Source organism: Microchirus variegatus (assembly GCF_963457635.1).
Source record: "Microchirus variegatus genome assembly, chromosome: 20".
NCBI classification, from domain to species: domain Eukaryota; kingdom Metazoa; phylum Chordata; class Actinopteri; order Pleuronectiformes; family Soleidae; genus Microchirus; species Microchirus variegatus.
In genome coordinates this window covers 5,845,016-5,867,948 of record NC_139821.1, presented here as the reverse complement: position 1 = coordinate 5,867,948, position 22,933 = coordinate 5,845,016, and the positions used below count along the sequence as shown (strand labels likewise).

The window sequence follows — 22,933 nt, the reverse complement described above, 5'->3', positions numbered from 1 at the left end:
GAGAAGACAGAACTGTGTTGTGATTGGCCAGCCAGCGTAGAGCTTTCCCAACTGTCTTGTGATTGGCCAGGTACCTGGAAGTGACGTAATTAGCACGTCAGCTCTCAGAAGCGCAGCTCCCCCCTCTGGAGCGGTGGATGCACTGCTACTCACTATCAAAACACAGTATTTTTGCTCGTGAAACACCTCCACAACGGACGTTCTTCTTCTTCTGCGGTTCAATGTATACGCAACCGGATGTGCCCGGACTAGTGCCCGGAACAGGAGGATCCGCTGTTCGGGAGAACCGGTTTTTACGTAACCGGACCGGGTTTTTTCAGAGATCTCGCTGAGCCCGAGATTACAATAAAACACAGCGTTCTCAGCAATGGCTGAACTGTTTGTTTTGAAACTTCAGACTGTAAGGATTTTTTTTTTAAAAAGTGGACAAAAGTTCCCATAAATCGTAAGATTTCAAAGAGTAGAGACAGGTTTAGTGAGGGGGGTTATTAACGTTAGAGTCAAGGTTTATGTTGGGCATTCATTTTTAATGGTTACGTTTAGGCTGAGGTAATACATCAGGAGCATGTGTGTGTGTGTGTGTGTGTGTGTGTGTGTGTGTGTGTGTGTGTAGAGTCTTAAAGAGAATGAATGACACACACAGATAGAGAGAGAGAGAGAGTGTGTGTGAGGAAGAAGAAGAAGAAGAAGAAGAGTTAGTGTGCAGAGTTCTCAGCTCTCCTCTCCACACAGGACCTATCATTACCAGATGTCACAGTTGAGCGTGGCCGCCTGCCCAATCACTGCTCTTTGCCTTTAACTCTCTGCTTCTTTTCTTCTTATTCTTTCCCTTCCCTTTCCCTGCACACACACACACACACACACACACACACACACACACACACACACACACTCCCTCCCTTCTCCATTTCTAGCTGTTTTTTGTGGAAACTCGCACAGCAAAGAACTCAGGGGAAGTCCTCCACCAATTGTTGTCGGTCCTGAGAGGAGCTCGACGCTCGGACCCCTCCCTCCTCTCTCTCTCTCTCTCTCTCTCCTCTCTCTCTCTCCCCTCTGTTCTCCCCTTCCTCTCTCGCCCTCTCTCTCCTCCCCTTGTTGTGACAGAGCACACCTGCTTGATCTTGGCCGAGCGTTGCTCCGAGTCCAATTACCGAGCCCATAGGCCCTCGCAGCCACTTCACAGTCTCATCCCCCCACACACTCGGCTGGATTTTTGGGAGTCAGGCTCATCTCGCTCGCCCACTTCTGCACTCTTTGTGTCACGTTTAAACTGAGAACAGGTAGGTTTGTTCCTTTATCTCGTGGGGGGGGGGAGAGAGGAAAGTGTTATCAGTGAGTGAGCTTTGAGGGGGTAAAGGAGTAGAGTTTCACTTTGGACTGATTTTAAAAGACTTGATTGAGACTTCCTGCACAAGAAAAATGTCTTCACGAGCTGCTTCTTCTGTTTATTAAAATACAACGTGTGCATAATGTTCCCATATATCATTTTTTTGTGTGCAAATTTACTGCTTGATGTATTTATGCTGCGTTTACTTTTGTGTGTATGTGAGAGAGAGAGTGAGTGAGTGAGTGAGTGAGTGAAATGCGTCTGTGTTGTATTATATTCCAAATATGCTGCCAGGTCTTGTTCCCACAACACAATCTTGGCTTTGTGATGAGAGGACTTAATTGTTTCCAGTCCAATCTGCATACAAGGCACTGAAAAGAGCAGCGGCAGAGGGGAAGGGGGTGTGGTGGTGGTGGTGGTGGTGGTGGTGTTGATGCTGGTCCCTCAATACTGTGCCAAAGAGGGGGAAAAAAAACGTATGTTAATCTGTGTTATGTGTCCATCACTGAGTGAATTTCTACAGGAAAATGTGAAGGGTTAGGTTTTCTTTACCTACTTTTTGGTCTCTTTCCGCTCCTCAATGAGGCTTTTCTCTGTGTTGGGTTAGGGGTTAGGGGTTAGTAACCCCCCCCCCCCCCCCTCAGTGTCTTATCTGTCTGTTCCTTCTCAACACACCATGACCCTTCGTCTGCCCGCTGGTGGCGTTGCCTGTTTCTCAAGGAGCAGGATGGAACGGCACCCTGAAAATTGCTAGGGGGCAACTTTTTTTTTAAGTGAGGGACTTTGAAGGAGGGAGGATTTTCTTTATAGAAAAAGCTCTACCTGGCAACACAACGGTGCCATTAATCCTGTAATGATACAGCGTCTTCCTATCAAAGAGACGTCTTTCTGAAAGGCTTCCTGGCAGCAAAGCCACCGCACAACTCCCAACACAACTAACTCATTACATCCTTTTTTTTGCCAGGAGGGGAAAAAAAAAACTAATAAGGTTCAGCTGCACTGAAATTGAGTGGAGATGGAATTTTAAAAAAAGTCAAATATACACAAGTACCTTCATATTTTCGAGTTCAGCAGAGCAGATGTTTAGCATTTGAAACCAGGACTGAGCAAATGGAGGCTTGGGAGGAGACAAGGCCCAGATTTGCACTCAGGGGCTGCATTTTTTCCATCTGGACTTCAGCTCTCTGGGTCAGAAAAAAAAGCACCATAGAACAATGGAAGTGAATGGATATCAGCCATGAAGGCTTTTCTCTTTTTTTTTCTTTTCTCTCTCTCTCTCTCCTTTTTTGCTCACTGGAATACCAGAAAGTTCCACATGTCAGTCTTTCTGGCCAAAGTTTTTCTCGGGGTCAGACAGAGAAAGAGAGAAATAGCCATAAGCTATGGGAGGGGAATGAGAGAGCTTTAATTGGGAGGAGATGGAAAGAGAAGAAAGCAGAGAAGGTCGGGCAGTTTGTCCACGTCTGTTGCTGCACAGCAGACTGTTGATAATGGGACTGAGGTTGATGGCAGGCCGACAGCTCTTCTCATGGAACAGCTGAAATGTGGCTTAACCGCGCGCCCTCTTTTCTCATGCTACGGCTCCGAACAACAGAAAATATGCCCCGACATGACGTGTTAGTAATAGTTAAGGCACTTCTGACACTTGCAAAATAAAGAAAAATGACAGTGATTGTGTTCAAAGCCAAAAAAAAATCCTCCCCATGGAAGCATGGACAAGAGTTGGCCTAACCCCTAATACGAAGAACGTTTTGGCTCGGAAATTGTTTGTTGGCCGTGTCCGTGCATATTTTCAGACACAAAAAATCCCCCTGACATATCTGACATAAGTTGAAAAATAATGACCACTTTGGCAAAATCCGTTCAGCTTTGTGTCCGAGCGTGTGTTTACGCGGCCCGCGTGGGAGGGGACGCTCGTATTGGTTTGCTGGTGTAGGTTAAAAGGGCCACACGTGTTTTAAATGTCCTGTGGCCTTGTAAATACCTCGCAGTGATTCATTGCTGACAGACGGGCTGCAGAGGTGAAGAGATAGATGGGATGGGGGCGAGGTAGTCGGTGTCTGTTTATGTCGTATCCGCGGTGTCGGCGCCGTCTTAATGCTCGGATCGTTTTTTTTTTTCGCTGCAGACGGAGTTGTGTCATTAAAAGCTGTGACAAAAAAAAAAAAAAAAAAAGGGAGAAAGTGACAAAGCAAAGGAGGGAAAATCACTTTACTCCCTCATGCGAGCGCTTGCTTCCTGTCTGGGAATCATTAGTAATGCTGGGGCCCAGACTTGGGGAGAGAGGGGGTGGGGGGTGGGGGGGGGGGGTGAGCGCAGAAAAGAGAGAGGGATGAGACAAAAGAAGGGCGACAGGCGAATTGACAAGGATGCCGCCGCACCACAGGAAATGTCAACCTCCATCCCCTTTTTTTTTTTTTTTTTTTTTAATTCCCTGGTCAGACGACGACACAGCAGAGGTGATTGATCGCAGGTTTCAGACACACGGGAGATGAAGATAGAGCGGGTTAGCAAACGTCTTTACCACCTATCCTTTTCGGGGAATGTTAATCTTTGGAAACACAGACCTAACTTTGACACATCTGCCCCCGTGTTCATTACTTTGGAGACATCCGTGACGTCGTTCAGCTGTGCGGTGTGTCAACTGGCATCTGCTGAAAAGTCCTTTCAATCTCTTCGGAATGTCTCAAAGCAGTATTTCCCCAAAAGTTCCAAATGTGACCAAAAAAGGTCAGAGTCATCAGATGTGTCCTCCTCCCGTTGTTGTATTGTGACCTGAAAAGGCACAAAAGTGAACCCTGTTTTTAAGCGTAAGATTTTTGCGTTCAGTCAATTTGGTGGGATCACTGGAGCCTCTTTTCCCACTGAAAGTTGTGGGTCTTTTCTTAACCAGTGTGGGGGAAAAAAAGAACAATTAACGTCTTTTCCCATTACCAGTGGTTGTTCTCGCCTGTGCACGAAATGTTCATATCAACAAATGCACCAGATACAAAAGTAGTTTGCCAAAGAAACAACACAATGGACTGTTTACTTCCCTGATCAACGATTTCAAGGTTAGGTTAAAGCATTCATGGCTAACAGCTATGCTAACACCCCGGGGAAGATGAATGCATGTTGTAGCGTTGCACCAGAAATGAAGCAGACAATGAAGAAATGGGTGTGTTTACCCTGGTCTTTGCACTCTCAGGCTAATCACAGCCAAAGTTGATTAAAAACTGGTATTTTTTTTTGTAAAAAAAAAAAAGATCCCAGGAAGCTGAATCATCTTGACAAGGATTTGAGATGCTGATAGATGGGACGCGCTTGCATGGTCCTTTCATGTTCCTGCATGCTGTGTTGCCAGCCCCTCTGGGTTTAACATGTGCACACACACACACACACACACACACACACACAAGTGTGTTGCTTTAGGAGCCCTATGTATGTTTTGTGTTCACTGGATTTTTCATGTGCGTGCGTTCTTTGCCCGGGAAGGTCATCCTTCAGGGGTCTGTGGACACATCAGAGCAGACTGGTAATGAGAGAACCGGAGCCTGGGGCCCGGCAGGTCGTCTCACGCACCGCGCGTCTTCAGAGGTCCTCGCCTGCCGCTGTGAAGATCTTTGAATTGATATTCACGTTTTTCACGTCGGACCGTGACTTGCTGTGTTTCTCAGTTTGACCTTCATGTTTGCCCACAGACCTTTTGGATGATGCGTGAGTTCACCCCTGTGATGATGCTACAAAGAACCAGAGTTACACATAACACACATATACATACACAAATGTTCTAAAGAGTAATCCCCGATGGCCGCATCAGTGAGATATGCAGAACGCAACACAACAAAGGAGGACATCCAGCAGCTCTTTTTTCCCCAATGAGACGTCAAGCCGGTTGCAAGGGAGTGACGCCCAATCGGCTGACTGTCGGGGGTTTAGCTCCACCCGTCTCGATCACTTAGGGTGAATTCCAATTCCTTGCTGGCCGGTGCGGACACACGATCGCTTGCTATCGTTTACTTTTCAATAAGCCGTGGTTTGTGGTAACTGTCAATCGTGACGTAAATGTGTTCTTCTTCTTCTTCTTTTTTGGAGTTGACAGACTGGACGCAGCTTTAGCGTTATTCTGCCCCCTACAGTCTGAAGACGTATCTGCATTTAAGGGGTGTCCCATTTCTAAGTGACAAAATAACCCTCAACACTTGGTTTTGATCAGTTTTGGCCAGTTAAGATTGAGGGTTAAGATAGGAATTGGAATTGGCTCTTACTCTGGCACCCCAAAGGAAAGGTACTGGAAAATGGAACATGGTTGGGCCTGATTATTTTGGTACTATTCCGCGTACCAAACTGGACTGTTCCACTCAGAAACACGCCATAATATAAAGTTGTAACCCTTGTCTCGGCACAAGGGTTTAAAAGCCATTAAAAGTTCAGAGAGATGACTTCTTGCCCGCCTGGCTCGCATTAAAAGCTGCTGAAAAATGTATGGACATGATTGATGGGTTCGGAGGCAGGACATATGGACAATCGGACAACCAACGCACATATGTATTATATCTGTTCATGTGCCTGCGGTCACAGGTCAAAGCATGGAGATAAGGGTCAGTGATCGCGAGTGAAACCTGTTTGTTATTCTGCAGAGATCTCGCAGAGAGACACGGCTTTGGCTCTACGCGCCAGATGTGAAAAGTTCACGACATCAGCAGCGCCGCGAACACAAAAAAATCAGTTTGATAAACTGACGTTCAAATTCTTGGCGAAGTCTCTGTAATAAATGCAATAAGCTACAGGACGAAGCCCAAACCCTTCTGGCATCTACAGAGGATAAAGTGAACCATCAAAGACTGCATGACCCAAGAGAGCTTTACAGTGCTGCAGCAGAACATCACCGCCAAATCTGCAAACAAGGTTTACATTGGACCGAGCTTTCAGCCACGGTGAGATAAGATGCTCTCGCACGGCCAAGATTACTCAGCGTTGAAGACTAGAACAACGTGTCCTCTGGATCCACTGTATGTTAAGACCAGTGGAAAAACGGCTCAACATTTAAACATCGCGTCCATGTATGAAATCATCCCCTCGTCGAGTGTGTGTTTTTTCGGCTTCATTCCACGTCTTAGCAACAGGAGAAGAACACATCGGGAAGAGATATCCCGTCCGGCACCAGGCATCTTCTGAGCTGAAGTCATTTCAAGTTTGGTCATACTGTATTCAAGCACTGTATAACCACCGCAGCGAAGCTGTACAGTGTGTCACAGCGGTGGCCGTCGACTGTAATTACAGAGTGTGTTGAGAGTCATTGGCGGCCGCGTGATCCACATGACCTCACGTAACCCCTAAACCTGGATAACACTACACTGGATCAGCACATCCCATTTTGTTTTCTCGCCTCCTCTCTCATTGAGAGACGAGGAGCGCGGAAAAAACAGGAAGTGAAACCCAGTTACAACACATCGACACGGATCGTATGCACAAGTCTCTTTCAACTCTTTTTGGGTCAGTTTCATCAAAATGTTCAGGTCAAGGACGGCTGCTGCTGCTGCTGCTGCTGCTGCTGCTGCTGCTGCTGCTGCTGCTGCTGCTGCTGCTGCAGACCAGCTTCTCCCAAATCATTTGTTCGCAGCCGCGGATAAAAAAAATCCGCCCTTCAATTATTGTGGCACCAAGAAGGAAGGAGCAACTTTTGGCTTTACGCTTGACAAGCAGATTGCTAGGTCTTTGAGACTCTTTCTGTGTGTGTGTGTGTGTGTGTGTGTGTGTGTGTGTGTGTGTGTGTGTGTGTGTGTGTGTGTGTGTGTGTGTGTGTGTGTGTGTGTGTGTGTGTGTGTGTGTGTAAAAGGTCAAGCAGTCTTCCTGGATGTCCGCACCGGATTTGAATAAGAGACAGAAAGACAGTTGTGTCTTTGGGAACAGACTGTATAAGGAAGCAATGACACAGGATTCATGCATCTTTGCTGTATTTTCCCGACACACACACACACACACACTCACACACGCACACACACACAATGACACGGTGAAGTTCTTGGCAAACACACGATGACTGTGATTCATCACCGCAGAATAAGAAAATGCTGCAGCCTACAGCGGAGAAAAGTGGCAGCCACGAAAATGTCTCCCGTGTGAGTGTGTGTGTGTGTGTGTGTGTGTGTGTGTGTGTGTGTGTGTGTGTGTGTGTGTGTGTGTGTGTGTGTGTGTGTGTGTGTGTGTGAGTGTGTGTGTGTGTGACTGTGAAAGCTAATGCAGATGTTGTTATTCTTTCGCTGTGGCTAAGGTAGTTTTGAAGTGGAAACATTATTGGTGATCCCTTCAAGTCAAGTAGCTCCAGCGATGCGAGACAGAATTTACAACATATCAGCTTTTACGGTATGTCAAGACCCATTTTAATATGGGTTTATTTCAGCTTATATCGCTGCATTTGTTGGATAGAAATGTTCTCTTTGCAAACTAACCAACTGTAGGCAATTTAAAGCTCACATAGAGTGGTCCTGTTGCACATATATGTGAGTTATGGAGGTCTACTTACACACATTAACTTGTTTTTATGGTCAAAAACCTCCTAGTTGCTGTAAACGAGCCGATACAAATCTCTCCTCACTGAAGCTCTCCTCAGCCGCGGTGTTTCAGACTGAAATCTCACCCCCAGAAGACTGAACTGTGTTGTGATTGGCCAGCCAGCGTAGAGCCTTCCCAACTGTCTTGTGATTGGCCAATACCCGGAAGTCATTTAACTAGCACACTGGCTCTCAGAAATGCTTTTTACGTAACCAGATGGGTTTTTTTTCAGAGATCTCGCTGAGCCCGAGATTACAATACAACACAGCGTTCTCAGCAGTGGCTGAACTGTTTGTTTCGAACCTTCAGGGCTTCATAAACGAGGTAATGGCGCAGATTCACACCAAAAAAAACAGCGTTAATTGGAACTTCCGGTCTAGGTCCTCTTTAAATAAGAGCATGTAGGCTGGATATTATGGATTTTATGCCTATGAATTAAGTGTCAACCAGTCATGATGTTCTACTGAAGAAGAAGTGAAACTCTGCACGTAAATGTTTACCAATGTTATAAATCAGTCGCCCTCTGGTGGCTATTAGATATACATTTTACTTCCTGGTTGGCTACAGGAGGAAACTGGAAGCCGACGTTGTTTTTTCTTCGTTTTGTATTCTTAATCATGACCCAAAGAAAATGTTCCTTCTCCACTTCCAGACAATACAATTCTACTCTTTTTTGAGATTTGTTTCTTTTCTCCAAAAAAAACAAGGTGTCATGTTCTCATGTTTGGCTTCTGTCTTTCACCTTCTTCTGCACAAAGTCTTCACTAAACTGTTTGACCCAAGTGTTTCATCTCCTTCACCTCTGACCGTTGACCTTTGCCTCTCTGGGACGTCACTCGGCGCCTGGTGTTCTGTCGCCGCCGGTTTGCCTTTGAACCGCTGCCAATGCTGAAAATCTATCCTCCTTATACTTTGCTGCAGATTATAACATTAAGTCGAGAAACAGATAGTTACACGGGACTATTTTTGAAGACGGTTTCCAGGGCCAAATTTTCTTAAACTGTGTCCTCTCGTTCCTCCAAGGCTCACTGCTTGCAGCACCATGAGGTCGGCCTGTCTCTCTCTGCTCCTGGTCACCGCCTGCTGGGCTCTGCCCTTCCACCAATCCGGCTTCCTAGACTTCATGCTGGAGGACGAGCCGGGATCGGGTCTGACTCCAGACTTGAGCGTCCCTGCCATCCCCGAGGGACCCAAGTGCCCATTCAGATGCCAGTGCCACCTCCGCGTGATCCAGTGCTCTGACCTCGGTGAGAACAGACACCACTTACTGATTTTTGCATATATGAACCCATTCATTCTCTTCGTTGGTTTATTCTCCTTAGAGGTTCGTAGATTCAACTCCAGACACATTGAAAACTGAAGTCTTTATAAATAGCATAAAACAGAGCAAATTTAAGCCACACAATTCATTTTTAGCTATAAATATATACACTACTGTTCAAAAGTTTGGGGTCGCCGATACAATTTTGCCCAGTTTTCCATTAAAAGTCACTTTTATTCATCAAAAGAGTTGCAACATGAATAGAACATATAGTCAAGACATTGACAACATTAGAAATAATGATTTTGCCCTTTCATCAAAGAACCAGCAAAACTGTTTTCAGCTGTGCACAAGGGTTTTCAAGGGTTTTCTAATCATCCAATAGCCTTCTAACATGATTAGCAAACACAATGTACCATTAGAACACTGGAGACATGGTTGCTCTACACACCTATGTACATATTCCATTATAAAAACCAGACGTTTGCAGCTGGAATAGTCGTTTACCACATTAACAATGTATAGAGTGTATTTCTGATTCATTTAATGTTATATTCATTGAACAAAAAGTGCTCTTCCTTCAAAAATAAGGACATTTCTAAGTGAGCCCAAACTTTTGAACGGTAGTGTATATATTTATGCTTTAAAGGCGCCATATGTAAGAATGTGGCCAAAAACGGTTACTACATTAAAATTCAAAACACCGAGGTCTTTTAGGTTTCGTTTTCTGACCTAACTGGCAACCCGTGGTTGCTCGGCAGCTGAGACTCTACTGACTGCAATGATTGGTAGACGGCAGTAGGTGGCGCCACATGCCAAAACATGATTTGCAGTCTGCAAAATATATTTTTTTAATGCAAATATTTTGTCTGTACTGTTATTGTTGGTGAGTTCAGTTTGTTATATGAACATTATTCCTGAGTCTCTGTGACGTATTGGGAGGATTTTATGGCCAGTTGCTTTACATTTATTACATAATGCACCAAAATGTTAAAGTTAGTCTTTTTCCAAGACAATGCAATGCAAAACGAATAAAAGCTCATTTAGCTTTTATGCTGCATGTAGCCTTGGAAAAGCCTATTGTTGTGATCCATTGTCTTCACTAAAAAGGCTTCTATTTGAGTAGTCAGGCAGCATCTGCGACACTTTTACTGCGGTGAGTGACATTAGTGGGTTTTTTTTTAAAGTCACCGAGTTTACGAGCCGGTCTGTCTCCACCATCCACCCAAACCCACGGGGTCATTGGTCGGGTGTGTTGTGTTACGAAGTCTCCCAGAGAACATGACACAAATGTCGATAAGTTAAACGCTCACAGATGTCCCACAGAGTCCGTATTCCACTTCCTTGTTAACAGTCACATTATTTCCTCACTGTGGGCAAAAAAAACCCAAAAACAATGGTGACGCTTAAATGATAGTTTGCAAAAGTCTTGAACAAATCCTTGCACCTCAGACGTCCAAAATATGTGTTTTTTTTCTGTCCCGTCATGCGACAATTTGTTAGCATTTTGTCGCGGCTCAGTCACAACAGTTTACTCAGCGTCAGCGTCTGTATCTGGAGTTTATCTGCGCTGTTTGTTCAGTCTGATGTATGGCAATTAAAAGAGCTCGAGTCATCTTGCACACAGGAAAAAAAAAAAAAAAAGGCTTTGACCTCATTTATTCTTGTATATTACATAAAAGTGCTTCGCAACACAGTTGGGTTTGATTGTTTTTTTGGCTCGGCCTGTTTGTTTGCAAAGGGAGGGGCTTCACTGAAACAGATGGAGGAAACGGAGAAGAGAGAGCGAGACGACGTTTAACCGCGTTCAGTATCAGGCTAAAGGGGATAAATTAAGAAGGAAATGAATCACAGGACAAGAAACGATGTTAGAAGTCAACATAATGCGGGCAGATGGACAGGTAGCTAACAGTCAGAGACAAAGACACATGCAGTCGGTTCCACTGGTTCCATTACATCAGTGCTGCAGCTGGGGCCCCATCACCACCACCATCAGCAGCACTTTCCCCCCCTAGATGAAGCTCATTGGCTGGATCTCCGACTCCAGCGTTAGCGAGGTTGGCCCCAAGCCTTCATCTGCTCCCCAGACCTGCTGGCATGCACGCAAACACACACACACACACACACTCATGATTCAAACCTGTATATATTTGAACACACACACACACAGAGAGAGAGAGGCCTGGTCAAGACAGAAGGAGTCTGCTCATTATCACAAAGCACTCGTCTGATTTCTCGTTGCAGGATGACAACAAAACCTTCCAGGAAGAAGTTTAAGGGTGAATTCCAATTCCTATCTTAACCCTTAATCTTAACTGGCCCTCAAAACCAAGTGTTGAGGATTTATTTTGTCACTTAGAAATGGGACACCCCTTAAATGCAGATACGTCTTCAGACTGTAGGGGGCAGAATAACACGAAAGCTGCGTCCAGTCTGTCAACTCGAAGAAGAACACAGTTACCACACACCACGGCTTATTGAAAAGTAAACGATAGCAAACGATCGCGTGTGTGCACCGGCCGGCTATTGACAAAAGATCGTAAAATAAAAATGTTACGCAACAATGACGTCAGTAATCCATAATATGAGCCTAAACTAAGATAATACAATGGTTTTCATCATTTTTATATCTCTATTAACAAAGAAAATACTTAATTTGTAGCGTACTCGTTTCGCTGCTTTCGGCGCCGTCTTTGTCATGTCAAAACACGCAATGCATTCTGGGTAGCCCTTGCTCCCAAGGGTGGTCTCGGAAAATCTCAATATTGAGGGCGATACAGTCCTTAAACTCGGCCCTCAACTTAATTTTTCCGAGAATCGGGACAGCACTTGCACTAGAGGGAGCGCACATTTTTGAGACTGAGGGTTAAGCAAGGAATTGGAATTCACCCCAAGTCACGTCCACTCACACTCACATCAAATGACCCAACAAAAAAAAGTCCAGGTTTACTCAAACTAACCCACGAGACACAGCCACATGAACATGTTTTGCCCAAACTGAGCACCAGACACAGGATATTACACAACCCTGTGAGGAAGAGCTGATATGAGTCCAGTCCAGACCGGTCGAGTCCAGTCTGAAGCAATCGCTCACTTCAATCATTTTCAGTGTACTTTTGCAGAATACATTGCTACATAAAGTGATGTAGTTTTAAACACCCATTTCAACTGTACACAACGGTGAGAACAAAATGTGCTAAAGGCCGATTCCAGTTGTTTGGTTTTTGCGTTGCCACAAAAATGAAGAACAGATTAGCAGAGAGAAAGACAGAAAAAAAAAAAAAAAAGAATATTCCAAATTGCAGCGGCAAAGGCTGAGAAAGTCCGACCGGGACAAGAACAATAAAAAGAGAATTTGCAGCATCCACAGATAGAGGTACGTAGTGTGCTGCTGTAATGACGGCGGCGACCACAAACAGCTGTGATGGTTTTTGTGGCTCGTTCGCTGCAGAGCTGGAAAAGTTGACAGCTAAAGCAAACCTAGCTCGAGGCAATGTTTGGGTGAACTTAGCAGAAATCATCACAAAACGTGTCCAGACTTACAGCATGTACAGTACGTATGCACGCGGAGAGAGGCAATGAGGAATTTTGCTAAACAGTTTATCCGACGCCTCTTGCTCTGAAATGTAAACTGCGTATTATAAATCTAAGTGTGTGTGTTGTATTTGCCTTACCACGTCTGGCCTCGTTCAATAACACGCGACCAGAAGATGTGTTTTCTAAGTCACCTTAGTCGTGATGTGCGATATACTTTAACCTTAGAGTCCCCCCCCCCCCCCCCCAACGGATATTAGTTTTAAGGTCCATTTTCACCATTTAAACAACAGTAATGTGGTCCGTGAAGAATGTCGCCATTAAAACCAACTCTGCATCAAGTCCCTGTCGTTGAGGCTTTATGTAGCATGGTCCTCTATAAGCAGACCTTGTTATTTCAGTGTAAACGCTGTTAAACTCCTTCTCCTGCACTTCCAGGATTGACTTTTTGGAGTACTCCTGAAGTAGACTTAAGAGTCTCCAAGCACTCCAAGCATTTTTATGTTTAGTTGGTTAGGGAGGGGGATAACTGTTCTGTGATTTGATCTTTGCTTTGATTTATTTAAATAGTTATATATATATATATATGTATATATATATACATATATATACAGATTTGGGTATTAGGCCAAAAAGATACTTGTGTAGGATAAAGCGGTAGAAGAAGATATAGATGGGTTTCATGTGCTGAGCTGTAGAATGAATTTATGCATTTGCTTTTCCAAAAGGCCAGCCCACTTTACAATTATGTACACAAGGAGACAGGAAGTGAAATTGATTTGATTTCGTGTAGAATCCTAAAAGCAGTAGACGGTTACGGTGCACTACCTCCATCACGCGAGGTGATCGTAGACGGCTGTTGGGGAGTCATCAGTGTGTCATGCCGACCATTTTTCCAAAGTCATGGTGTCCCTTTTGCGTCCATCCATCATGAGTGCACGCTAACCTCTGAAAAACCCTGGATACAAGGAGAGCAGTCTTGTCCGATAGCTCCGTTTGGACGGTGCGTTTGAGCCTGAACGCGTAAAAACTTGGCTGCCGCTCGCACTGAATCTTGAAAAGATTAACATTCCTCAGTTGTTTTTTTTGCAGAAAAGCACAGCAATGGAGCCACAATGCATTTTTGGCAATGCTTGAGAATGCCCCATTCAAAGTGAATGAGTGAAAGGCTTCAGGGGACACCTTTAGGCAACTTTTTTTTACTTTGTTTTTGCATTGAAACACACTTTCATTTCTAATGTAACTGTGATTTATTGAATGAGTCATTTTCCGCATACCGTTTTTGTGTCCATTTCCTGTCGAGGTCAGACTACGGTTAGCCACTCATCCCCTGAAACAGAGCTGTCACCACTTCACGTCGAGCTCGTTTTTTTCCATCATACATCACTCTAATGGTTTCATTGCAGAGCATCTACTGAACGACTTGTCTCATATAAACTGTCCCACCAGGTCTGAAGGCAGTTCCTGGGGACATTCCTGATGACACCACCCTGTTAGACCTGCAGAACAACAAGATCACTGAGATCAAGGAGAACGACTTCAAGAACCTCAAAGGACTGCATGTAAGAGATCTGTCGGGCTTTCGTTACCTGTGCATTAATGTCTTCACTAACAATCATCACACTCCCTACAACCCCTCTTCTACAGGAAGGGAGGAAGTACAGCATATTTGTAGTATGTGTGTCTGTGTGTGTCCACAGATCACAACCAGCTGTGATAATGCGTAGCCAAAAACACTGACTCACACTTTGCAGCACACAGAGCAAAATCCAATCAAGAAGCCCACACCAGAGATCTTTCTTCATCCTCCTCCTCCTCCTCCTCTCTGATCTTACATAACACCCCACCCCCCACTTCCCATCCAGAGACAGTGATTCCCATCACTAGCACATCCCCCCAGTCTCCAGGTGCATGGAAACTATTCACCCACTAGCCTTACAGTCTCACGGCCACACACACACACACACCTCTAAAACTCCTGCAGCTTTCATGCTCGCAATAACTACCTCTGTCTGACAGTCATAGATGTTTTCACTGTAATGAAACAGTCCTCTTCCAGAGTGGAATGGACCGCATACCTAACATCGACTTGCTTACACAAGACTGGAACAGCGGGAGTAAAAATTCCTTTGAAAAATGCATTAGAGATAAGTCACAGCGGCCCCAGACCTCACCCTCCATCTTGGTTGGAGTATCTCACAGCTGCTGCTGCTGCTGCTCAAAATGTCTCATTTTCGGAAAGTGCACATATTTTACTTCAGAGTAATCCACATTAGAGTAAGGGTGTGGTTCACGTCAGCCTTGTTTAGTGTGGTAGAACTAAACCCTGGTGCGTGTATCCCTTAAGTAGTGGTTGTTTGGGTCAGACCTCTGATGTGGACCAAACAACTTGAACTCTGGTCCGCTTGGAAAAAGATGGTCTCCGGACCACTTGCATGTAAACTCTAGAGTGGCTGATCACTGGTTCACTGGAAGCTCAGTGTTCTAAATCTATATCTAAATCTGCAAGTGAAGAGAAGGGAGAATCTGGAGGAGAGCCGCTGAATGGCACATTCATCCTCTGCGTCTGGCAGGTCTCAACTCTGAGCTGAGCTTCCCGTTGCCAACTTGTCGCTGTTTCTCTAGCGGTAGGATGTGGGCAAGGCCTGTGGTTTGGGACCTTCTGCCAGAAACAGTAGCGAGTTGGTGGTTTTGTTCCATCTTACCTGCTGAGAAGGACGAGTTGGGGCCTTCCATACCCGGAATACCCTCTGACTCTGTGCTGACTTTCAGTGGTTCTCCTCCTGGTTCTCTACAGATGGCAACACCAAGTTCTGTAGCCACTCCACTACGTCTTGGGGCGCCACTCATCACCAGTACAGCAGGGCAGATGAACATTAACCTGCCAGTGATCCATGATGTAGGAATCGTAGGGATTTGCTCCATATCTGATGAAAAAGATGTGACGTTATGCCTCAGGTTAACATCAGTGGCTAACTTCCAAACCACTGCTACCGAAGCAGCAAGTAGCGAGAAGTGAAATGAGTTGTTGTTTGGGTTGAAATGGAGTCTGCTAATATCAACAAACGAGTCACTCCCAGCACAACAGTGACTGCTACTTGAAAATAAAAATAAACTTTTCATCGACCGCAGAACCATTTAGCCAAACAGGAAAGGGACCGTCATCGAGTGTTGTTTTAGTGACCTCATCAGAGTGAATCTTGTCAGTCAGTAAAGACCTGCAGAGTCCTCTGTTTTGGCCGGAGACCAGGAAGCTCGCTGTGGCTGTGGCGAGCTCCCGCGGGTGTGAGCATACCAATGATGCTGCAGTTGGAAATTCAGTTTTGTGAGGATATTGTTATAAGTATCTAATCCTCAGGGTATTCCTCTATTTTAGGCTCTGATCCTGGTGAACAACAAAATAACAGTCATCCACGCCAAGGCCCTCAGCCCTCTGACCAAGCTGCAGCGCCTCTACCTGTCCAAGAACATGCTCAAGGATATGCCAGCCAACATGCCCAAGAGCCTGCAGGAGCTGCGCATCCACGAGAACGACATCACCAAGATCAAGAAGGCCACCTTCCAGGGCATGTCCCATGTCATCGTCATGGGTATGAACTCCAAGAATGTGCTGCTTTGGTTCAGCCTGTTTTGATACAAGTTGACTTTTTAGGGCAATTACAACATGTGTTCAGAAGATGTCCGAAATATGTTTTATGTGTCTTTGTTCTTCCAACTCAAGGGAAACACAAATAGGGCCATACCAATGGGAATGCTGGTTCCTTACTTTTGCCTATTTCCTGCAACTATTTGATCAAAAAGTGGACTTCAGAGTCTTGTGCCAATACATATCGTGCTGTACTTCAATGGGGAAAGCTATTATAGTGCTTGGACATACAGTTTATGCAAAAGTCCCCTCTCAGCCTTTGTTGATCAACTGACTGAAAGCTGTTTACTTCCTTGTTCACAAATGGTTTTTTGGCATAGTTTAAACTTAACAAGGAGTGGATTCAGTCACTTAAAATGAACTGATATGAGAGTTACGGTCCCATTGTAACAAATTGGAGAATCTGGTGTGGAATCTCTTTTGTAAACACCAGCCATTCTCTTGCCCAAGACTTTGTTTACTCGTCACTCCCATGTTCCCGTAACAGACGAGGAGGGGAATAAACCTCATAGAACTGATCCAATACTGCTGTTATTTCTCCCTCTCTTTCTGTCATATTAAGTTTCTCTTCATTTTTTCAGAGCTCGGATCCAACCCTCTGAAGAGTGCCGGCATTGAAGCCGGTTGTTTCTCTGACCTGAAAAGAGTCTCCTACATTCGCATAGCGGACACCGACATCACAGACATCCCCAAAGGTTCGCAGCCTCGCAACTCATAGAACACTGAGAAAATGTCAATGTAATGTCGTGAGTGAGTCTTGAGTCATTTGTGACAATCTTTGTCTTGTGGGTTGCCAGGTCTGCCTAGCTCTCTTTCTGAGCTCCACTTGGATGGAAACAAGATCAGCAAGGTGACATCTGGCAGCCTCAAAGGCCTGAAGAACCTGGCTAAGTACTGGGAATCTTAATCCTCCTTTTTAGAAGCACTGAATCATGCTAATCTTGCAGTTTCTTCTCGACTTGGACCTGTTGACGATCACAATACATTTTCTAATGAATTTGCACCGTTAATACTTAATGGTTTAGTTGAGTGAGAGCAGCTGTGGTCGAGCCTTTGGCTTTGTTCCCTTGTTTGTTCAGTGAATCCCAAAAACTGGATCAGGACCCACAGATGGGTCGCGGAATGTTTTCTTTGGGTCCCTCAACAGGATTTGTTTTCAAAGTTTTCATTAATTTACCAAGCAACTCTTGGTATAATTTCCCCCCATATCATTGTTACTGATATTGCTGCACACATTTGCTCTTGTCATGATTTATTTTGTGATTTAGGTCACACACGTTTCCATTTCATGTTTCTTTTCTCAGTTTCTCATGCTTTGTGTGTTTATTCTCTGGATTGACATGCATTGACATACCTCTGGTTGCCAGTTCATATCAGAAACGCTAACGCCTAAACAATAGGTTCTGGATAGTCAAAATAACTGTTTTGTTTACTGAACTGGTTACATGTTGTGTTTATTGGATCACTGTTCCGATTATGCCAACGATGCCATGGCGAGAACAAAGCAGGCTTTTGTTATGACTGGTTTTTTTGTGTTTGTTAGTTCCCAAAGCTAAAGATGCAGGAGTCAAACTTTGATGTCTTAATCTCGTTTTGTGCTTTTTTTTGTTCCTAAACGACTCCTGACTCTCGTTGCAGACTGGGTCTGAGCTACAACGAGATCAGCTCCGTGGAGAACGGCACACTGGGTAACGTCCCCCACCTGCGCGAGCTGCACCTCGACAACAATATCCTGACCAGCGTTCCTCCGGGTTTGCCCGACCACAAGTACATCCAGGTACAGTCCTTGTGTATCTCTGCTGTTACTTCAAATACAGGATCAACAAGAAAAGACTTTGTTCCAGCAAATTAACTTTCTCACCGGAGCAAATCACATTGTTCATTCTCCTGCGGTGCGATCACACACACACAGCTCATTGTCTCTGATGTAAACCATATCGGGAGAGTTTACTTTGCAGCTTTTTTTGGGGGGGTTTGTTTAGGTTCACATTGCCCGATTACAAATGAACCAAGGCTTCAGTAACAATCCTCACCTGGGTTCACTTAGTTTGTGCAGGCAGAAGTGTAAACAAACCCTTCCTGGTGTCTTGAATACCTTTTTTCAAGTGGCACATGAGGTTTATGAGTGCAGGATCATTTAAATATACTCACAACAATGCGTTCAAAATGTTCTAAAAGCTGGTTCTTAATGAGCTGTTTAGTTTTATAGTATTATCTGTGGTCTCATCGTGCTCTTGCAAACTTGTTTTTAGTATAATTCAATCAGATAACATGACAAATGTTATTCATTATGACATGTATAATTGAGGGTTTCGGATCCGCTGGCTTCACAATCTACTTAAATTGTCTGCTTCAGTGAATTTGTGGCCCTCCTCTCCTTTTGTTGCCTTGTTGTCTTGCCCTTCTTAAGTGCTGTAAGATGTTCTACAAATGTTGCATGTTTGCATAATGTTGAAGGGGAAAAAAACGAATTATAATGTTAGGTTTCCTATTAAATACAAGTAAACACGTTAGTGCAACTGATATTGTACGAAATCAAACTCCTCAAAGTCGCATGAATGTTCAATGGAGCTGTGGAACTGTGGCTACTGTCGCTCCAAAACGCAGTAGCCAATCAGCAGGCAGCTTCCTAAGGCCCGCCCACAGACAAAAAACATGCCACAAAGAACAAGTGAGGGAGTGCAAAGAACAATCAAGAAGTGCACATGAGGGAGTGCAAAGAACAAATCAGGAAGCGCAAAGAATAAGTGAGGGAGTGAAAAAAACAAATGAGGGAGTTCAAAGAACAAATGAGGGAGCTCAAAGTACAAATGAGGGAGCTCAAAGTACAAGTGAGGGAGCTCAAAGTACAAATGAGGGAGCTCAAAGAACAAATGAGGGAGCTCAAAGTACAAATGAGGGAGCTCAAAGTACAAGTGAGGGAGCTCAAAGTACAAATGAGGGAGCTCAAAGTACAAATGAGGGAGCTCAAAGTACAAGTGTGGTAGGGCAAAGTACAAATGAGGGAGTGCAAAGAACACGTGAGAAAGAAATATTGACTGAAAACAATTAGCCGTCAGCAAAAAATCGGACACTATTGTCTAATATTAACAAGGTGAAAGGGGTCATATCGCCACCTAGTGTAGTGGAGGCAGATGCATTTCATTCAAAATCCATTCCCCACTTAAGGGTTATATAATTTTCCTTTTTCCTCTGTTTGTAGTTAAACATTAAAGGGGGAAAAAAATGCTGTTTTTCATTCTGTGGGCGTCGTATCATCCCCTCTCTATGTGCTCTATTTTGGGAATGCCTTAATTATTGCCATCAGCGACTAAAGATTGTTATGATTCCAATCCCTCCTCTAGGTGGTCTACCTCCACGCCAACAAGATTGCCGCTGTGGGAACAGAGGACTTCTGTCCTCCCGGCTTCAACACCAAGAAGGCCATGTACTCCGGCATCAGCCTGTTCAGCAACCCCGTGCCGTACTGGGAGGTTCAGCCGATCACCTTCCGCTGCGTCTTCGACCGCTCCGCCATCCAGCTCGGCAACTACAGGAAGAAGTAGAGCGTCGTCGCGCGCACGCCTCTGCAAAGACCGTGTGTGTTTGTGAATGAGTGTGTGAACGTTTTGTAAGCGTGCGTGTTTTGACCACAACCCCCACCACCAACACCACCAACACCAACACTGCCTACCCTCACCCTCCAAAAAAAAAAAATGATCTCATTGACATGGACCTTAAAACACAACATATCAATTTCAATATTTAGCTTCGAGGTCGGTGCGACAGCAGCACACACACACACACACACACATACACAGCTTACGGCAAACACCGGCGTACGATGGTGATGCTCTCTCTCTCAGCACAGTAGTCATTATAGGTCAGCGTTAACACAACACCTTCTCACATTATTATTTTTATTGCATAATTGTGTGCAAAAAAAAAAAAAAAAAAAACATGCAATGGACAAATTGAACTTCCGTGATACCCTAACCAAAAAAAAAAAAAAAAAAGGAGAAAAAAAGATTTCTATGTGGAATATGACGTCATTCATGTGATATTATCCCACTTTCTTATGACCTTGTATCCATTGTAGGACTGGCCTGTAGAGCAGGCAGCGAAAAGGGGTCAACTTGTGTTTTTAACGATACCTTTGAACAGCAGCCGGTATACGAGAATGTACTAGATATTACCTGTGTACTAGGAATAGCATTTGGAGCGTGCGATGACCACGCCGCACTCCATGAAAGAACTGCCGAGTTTCTATTTGTATTGTGCTCTCGATTCAAGTAGAGATAAAAAGCAACCGTGACGACTTCTATCACATTGTGATTCCTTTGTTTGCTTCAGTTCTGGATGTTTTTTTTGTTTTTGTTTTGTTGTTGTTTTTTTCCTTCACCACATTCCATCCTGTTCCCTTTTGTGTATGTTTCTTTAAAGAAAAAAAAAAAATAGCTTCTGAAAATATAGAATAAACCATGTATGTTTTAAACAGAGGCCATTCCCAAAGATTTATATGCATGCTGTTGTTGTTTTTTTCCTCTTTCTTTGGTGCTTTTCTGGAATCTCTCGTTCATGCCTGTATGTATGTCTCTCTCCATGTTTCCCTGCTTCTTTACTTTACTATTTTTTCATTTTATTTTATTGTTTGTCAAGTACAGCACTATTGGAGGGCGTTGTTGGACTGGCATGCCCAATGGTGCCCACAGTATAGATGTTGTATGTATAGACGCTGTATATAAATGCTGTATAAAAAAAAAAAAAAAACTCTCTTCACTTATAGGCACAAGCACTTACCATAGCGCAGACGTAATATATCAGCACAAATAAAAAGGTCTTCCTCTTTTCTTTTTCTCCCCCCCCCCTCGACAGGAGCAGGGGCTCCAGCTAAGGTGTCCTGAACAAAATAAAACATACTAATGGAAACAGTAGCAGGGTTTTTGATGGATGGAATGAATGTGATACGTAATGTGACGCTGGATTTTCCTGCAAGAACAAGAAGAGGAGGAGGCAGGTAATAAAAAAAAAAAAACTGGACTGGGAGGTGAGAATTCCTCAGCTCTTTAGTAGACATTTTGGACATTCATAAAGGCGCTTTTAAACGTATTATTACGTATTTTTGTCCTCTGAATGAGATAAAAAATATATATATAAAGCACAGTTGTGAATGAAATCAGCAATAGATAGAGTCATTTTCAGAAGGTGCTGGCGTAGAGTCAGGATAAACTTTGGACAGGTCCTTTACAGGATGTACTGTATACATTTATAGTGCTTTTATGCATCCATCTCTCTACTGTATACATATACACCCATATATATATTTATATATATGGGTGTGTGTGTATGTATGGACAGACAACGCATTCATGTGTCTCTCAGGTCTCATGGTTTGTTGGCTGGGAAACTGGAGCTCGCAGAGCAAACAGTGCAGACACAGGGAGAATATGCAAACGCCACAGTCTCACTGGACTGTGTGTGTGTGTGTGTGTGTGTGTGTGTGTGTGTGTGTGTGTGTGTGTGTGTGTGTGTGTGTGTGTGTGTGTGTGTGTGTGTTGCTTCAATAACCTCGTTGCTGTGAGGCGACAATGTCAATCGCTGAGCCACCATCGCACATCCGGGTCCCACGGTGAGAAAAAAAAAACACACCAAAAAAAAAAAAAAAAAAGGGGGAAATATTTGCATAAGCATCCATTTCAGTGATTTATGGTCCTTCAGTCATTTATGTGACTGTAATGGAGATATTTTGGTTTCAGGAGAAGAGGAAAAAAGGCAGATCTCCCTGGAGACGTGAAGTGGTCGAGATTCTTGCTTCTGAAACGGCTTGTAAATGTTCAATCATCAGTGCTCATAAACAGTGAGATTGTCTCCGTTCTTGTATATAGAACCTGTGTGACGTACGAAAACAAGTTAAACTCAGCCCTGAATAATTCATCTATCGTCAAAAGTTTACAAAAAAAAAAAAACACACACATTGTCTTATATTGTATTATTTCAGGAACAACAGATATGAGAAATTAGACTGGCACTAATCGTCAGATTTGTAAAATTAAAGTGCAACAAAGTCAAGAAACAAGAACATTTAATAGGAATCAAAGCTTCCTCCAGGTCCAGGTCCCACCACACTGATATGACTTCGTTTTTTTTATTTATTTCTATATTTATTTTAAGACAAGGACAGGACTGAAAAGCCTCTGGCCGTGGTCCCAGCTCCGACACAGCAGGCTCGATTGTACTTCAGTCTGTTGCCCCCATGTGGTGGTGATCAGTACAACACTGTGTGTGTGTTTTTTTTCCCTGTCCCGCAGATGCAACTCGATCTCATAATCCATCTTCCATCTCGACTATCGGCACTTAGAGCCGTTGCTTTAGGCTCGCCGCCAAGACTTTTTTATTATCCGTGTCCTATGCGTGAGATTTATTGACTTTTAAAACACACATATGCGAGTTTGTTTGTGGGTTAAGTGGGCCGCCTCGTGACACTTATGCAAGCAAAAGTAACCTGAGCTCCTTCACCGTGTCAAAACAAAAAAAAACGTGCTGCACAGTTTCTACCTGCACAAGCCTAACTTTACTTAAAAAACGGAGCAGACGTCAAAATACGTGTTTGTTTGTGTGTCAACAACGAGGATCTGTGATTCCGTCTGTCTCC

The 22,933-nt window shown here is 44.1% G+C and overlaps 1 protein-coding gene across 1 annotated transcript; it reads left to right on the top strand.

Annotated features, from left to right (window-relative positions):
- The first annotated feature begins 1,070 nt into the window (after window positions 1-1,070).
- On the top strand, window positions 1,071-21,203 carry dcn (decorin). Its single transcript, XM_083907222.1, has 8 exons — window positions 1,071-1,280; window positions 8,885-9,108; window positions 14,106-14,218; window positions 16,033-16,246; window positions 16,884-16,997; window positions 17,100-17,193; window positions 17,941-18,079; window positions 19,647-21,203. Exons 2-8 carry the CDS (start codon window positions 8,904-8,906, stop codon window positions 19,845-19,847), a joined length of 1,080 nt encoding a protein of 359 aa, XP_083763348.1. The 5' UTR covers window positions 1,071-1,280; window positions 8,885-8,903; the 3' UTR covers window positions 19,848-21,203.
- Window positions 21,204-22,933: the final 1,730 nt, after the last annotated feature.

What these genes read in the sequence shown, in the direction of transcription:
- dcn (XM_083907222.1), top strand. Translation starts at nt 8,904, where the DNA reads ATGAGGTCGGCCTGTCTCTCTCTGCTCCTGGTCACCGCCTGCTGGGCT. An exon ending in GATCCAGTGCTCTGACCTCG is followed by an intron (nt 9,109 to 14,105) that starts GTGAGAACAGAC and finishes CTGTCCCACCAG; the next exon opens with GTCTGAAGGCAGTTCCTGGG. An exon ending in CATCACAGACATCCCCAAAG is followed by an intron (nt 16,998 to 17,099) that starts GTTCGCAGCCTC and finishes GTGGGTTGCCAG; the next exon opens with GTCTGCCTAGCTCTCTTTCT.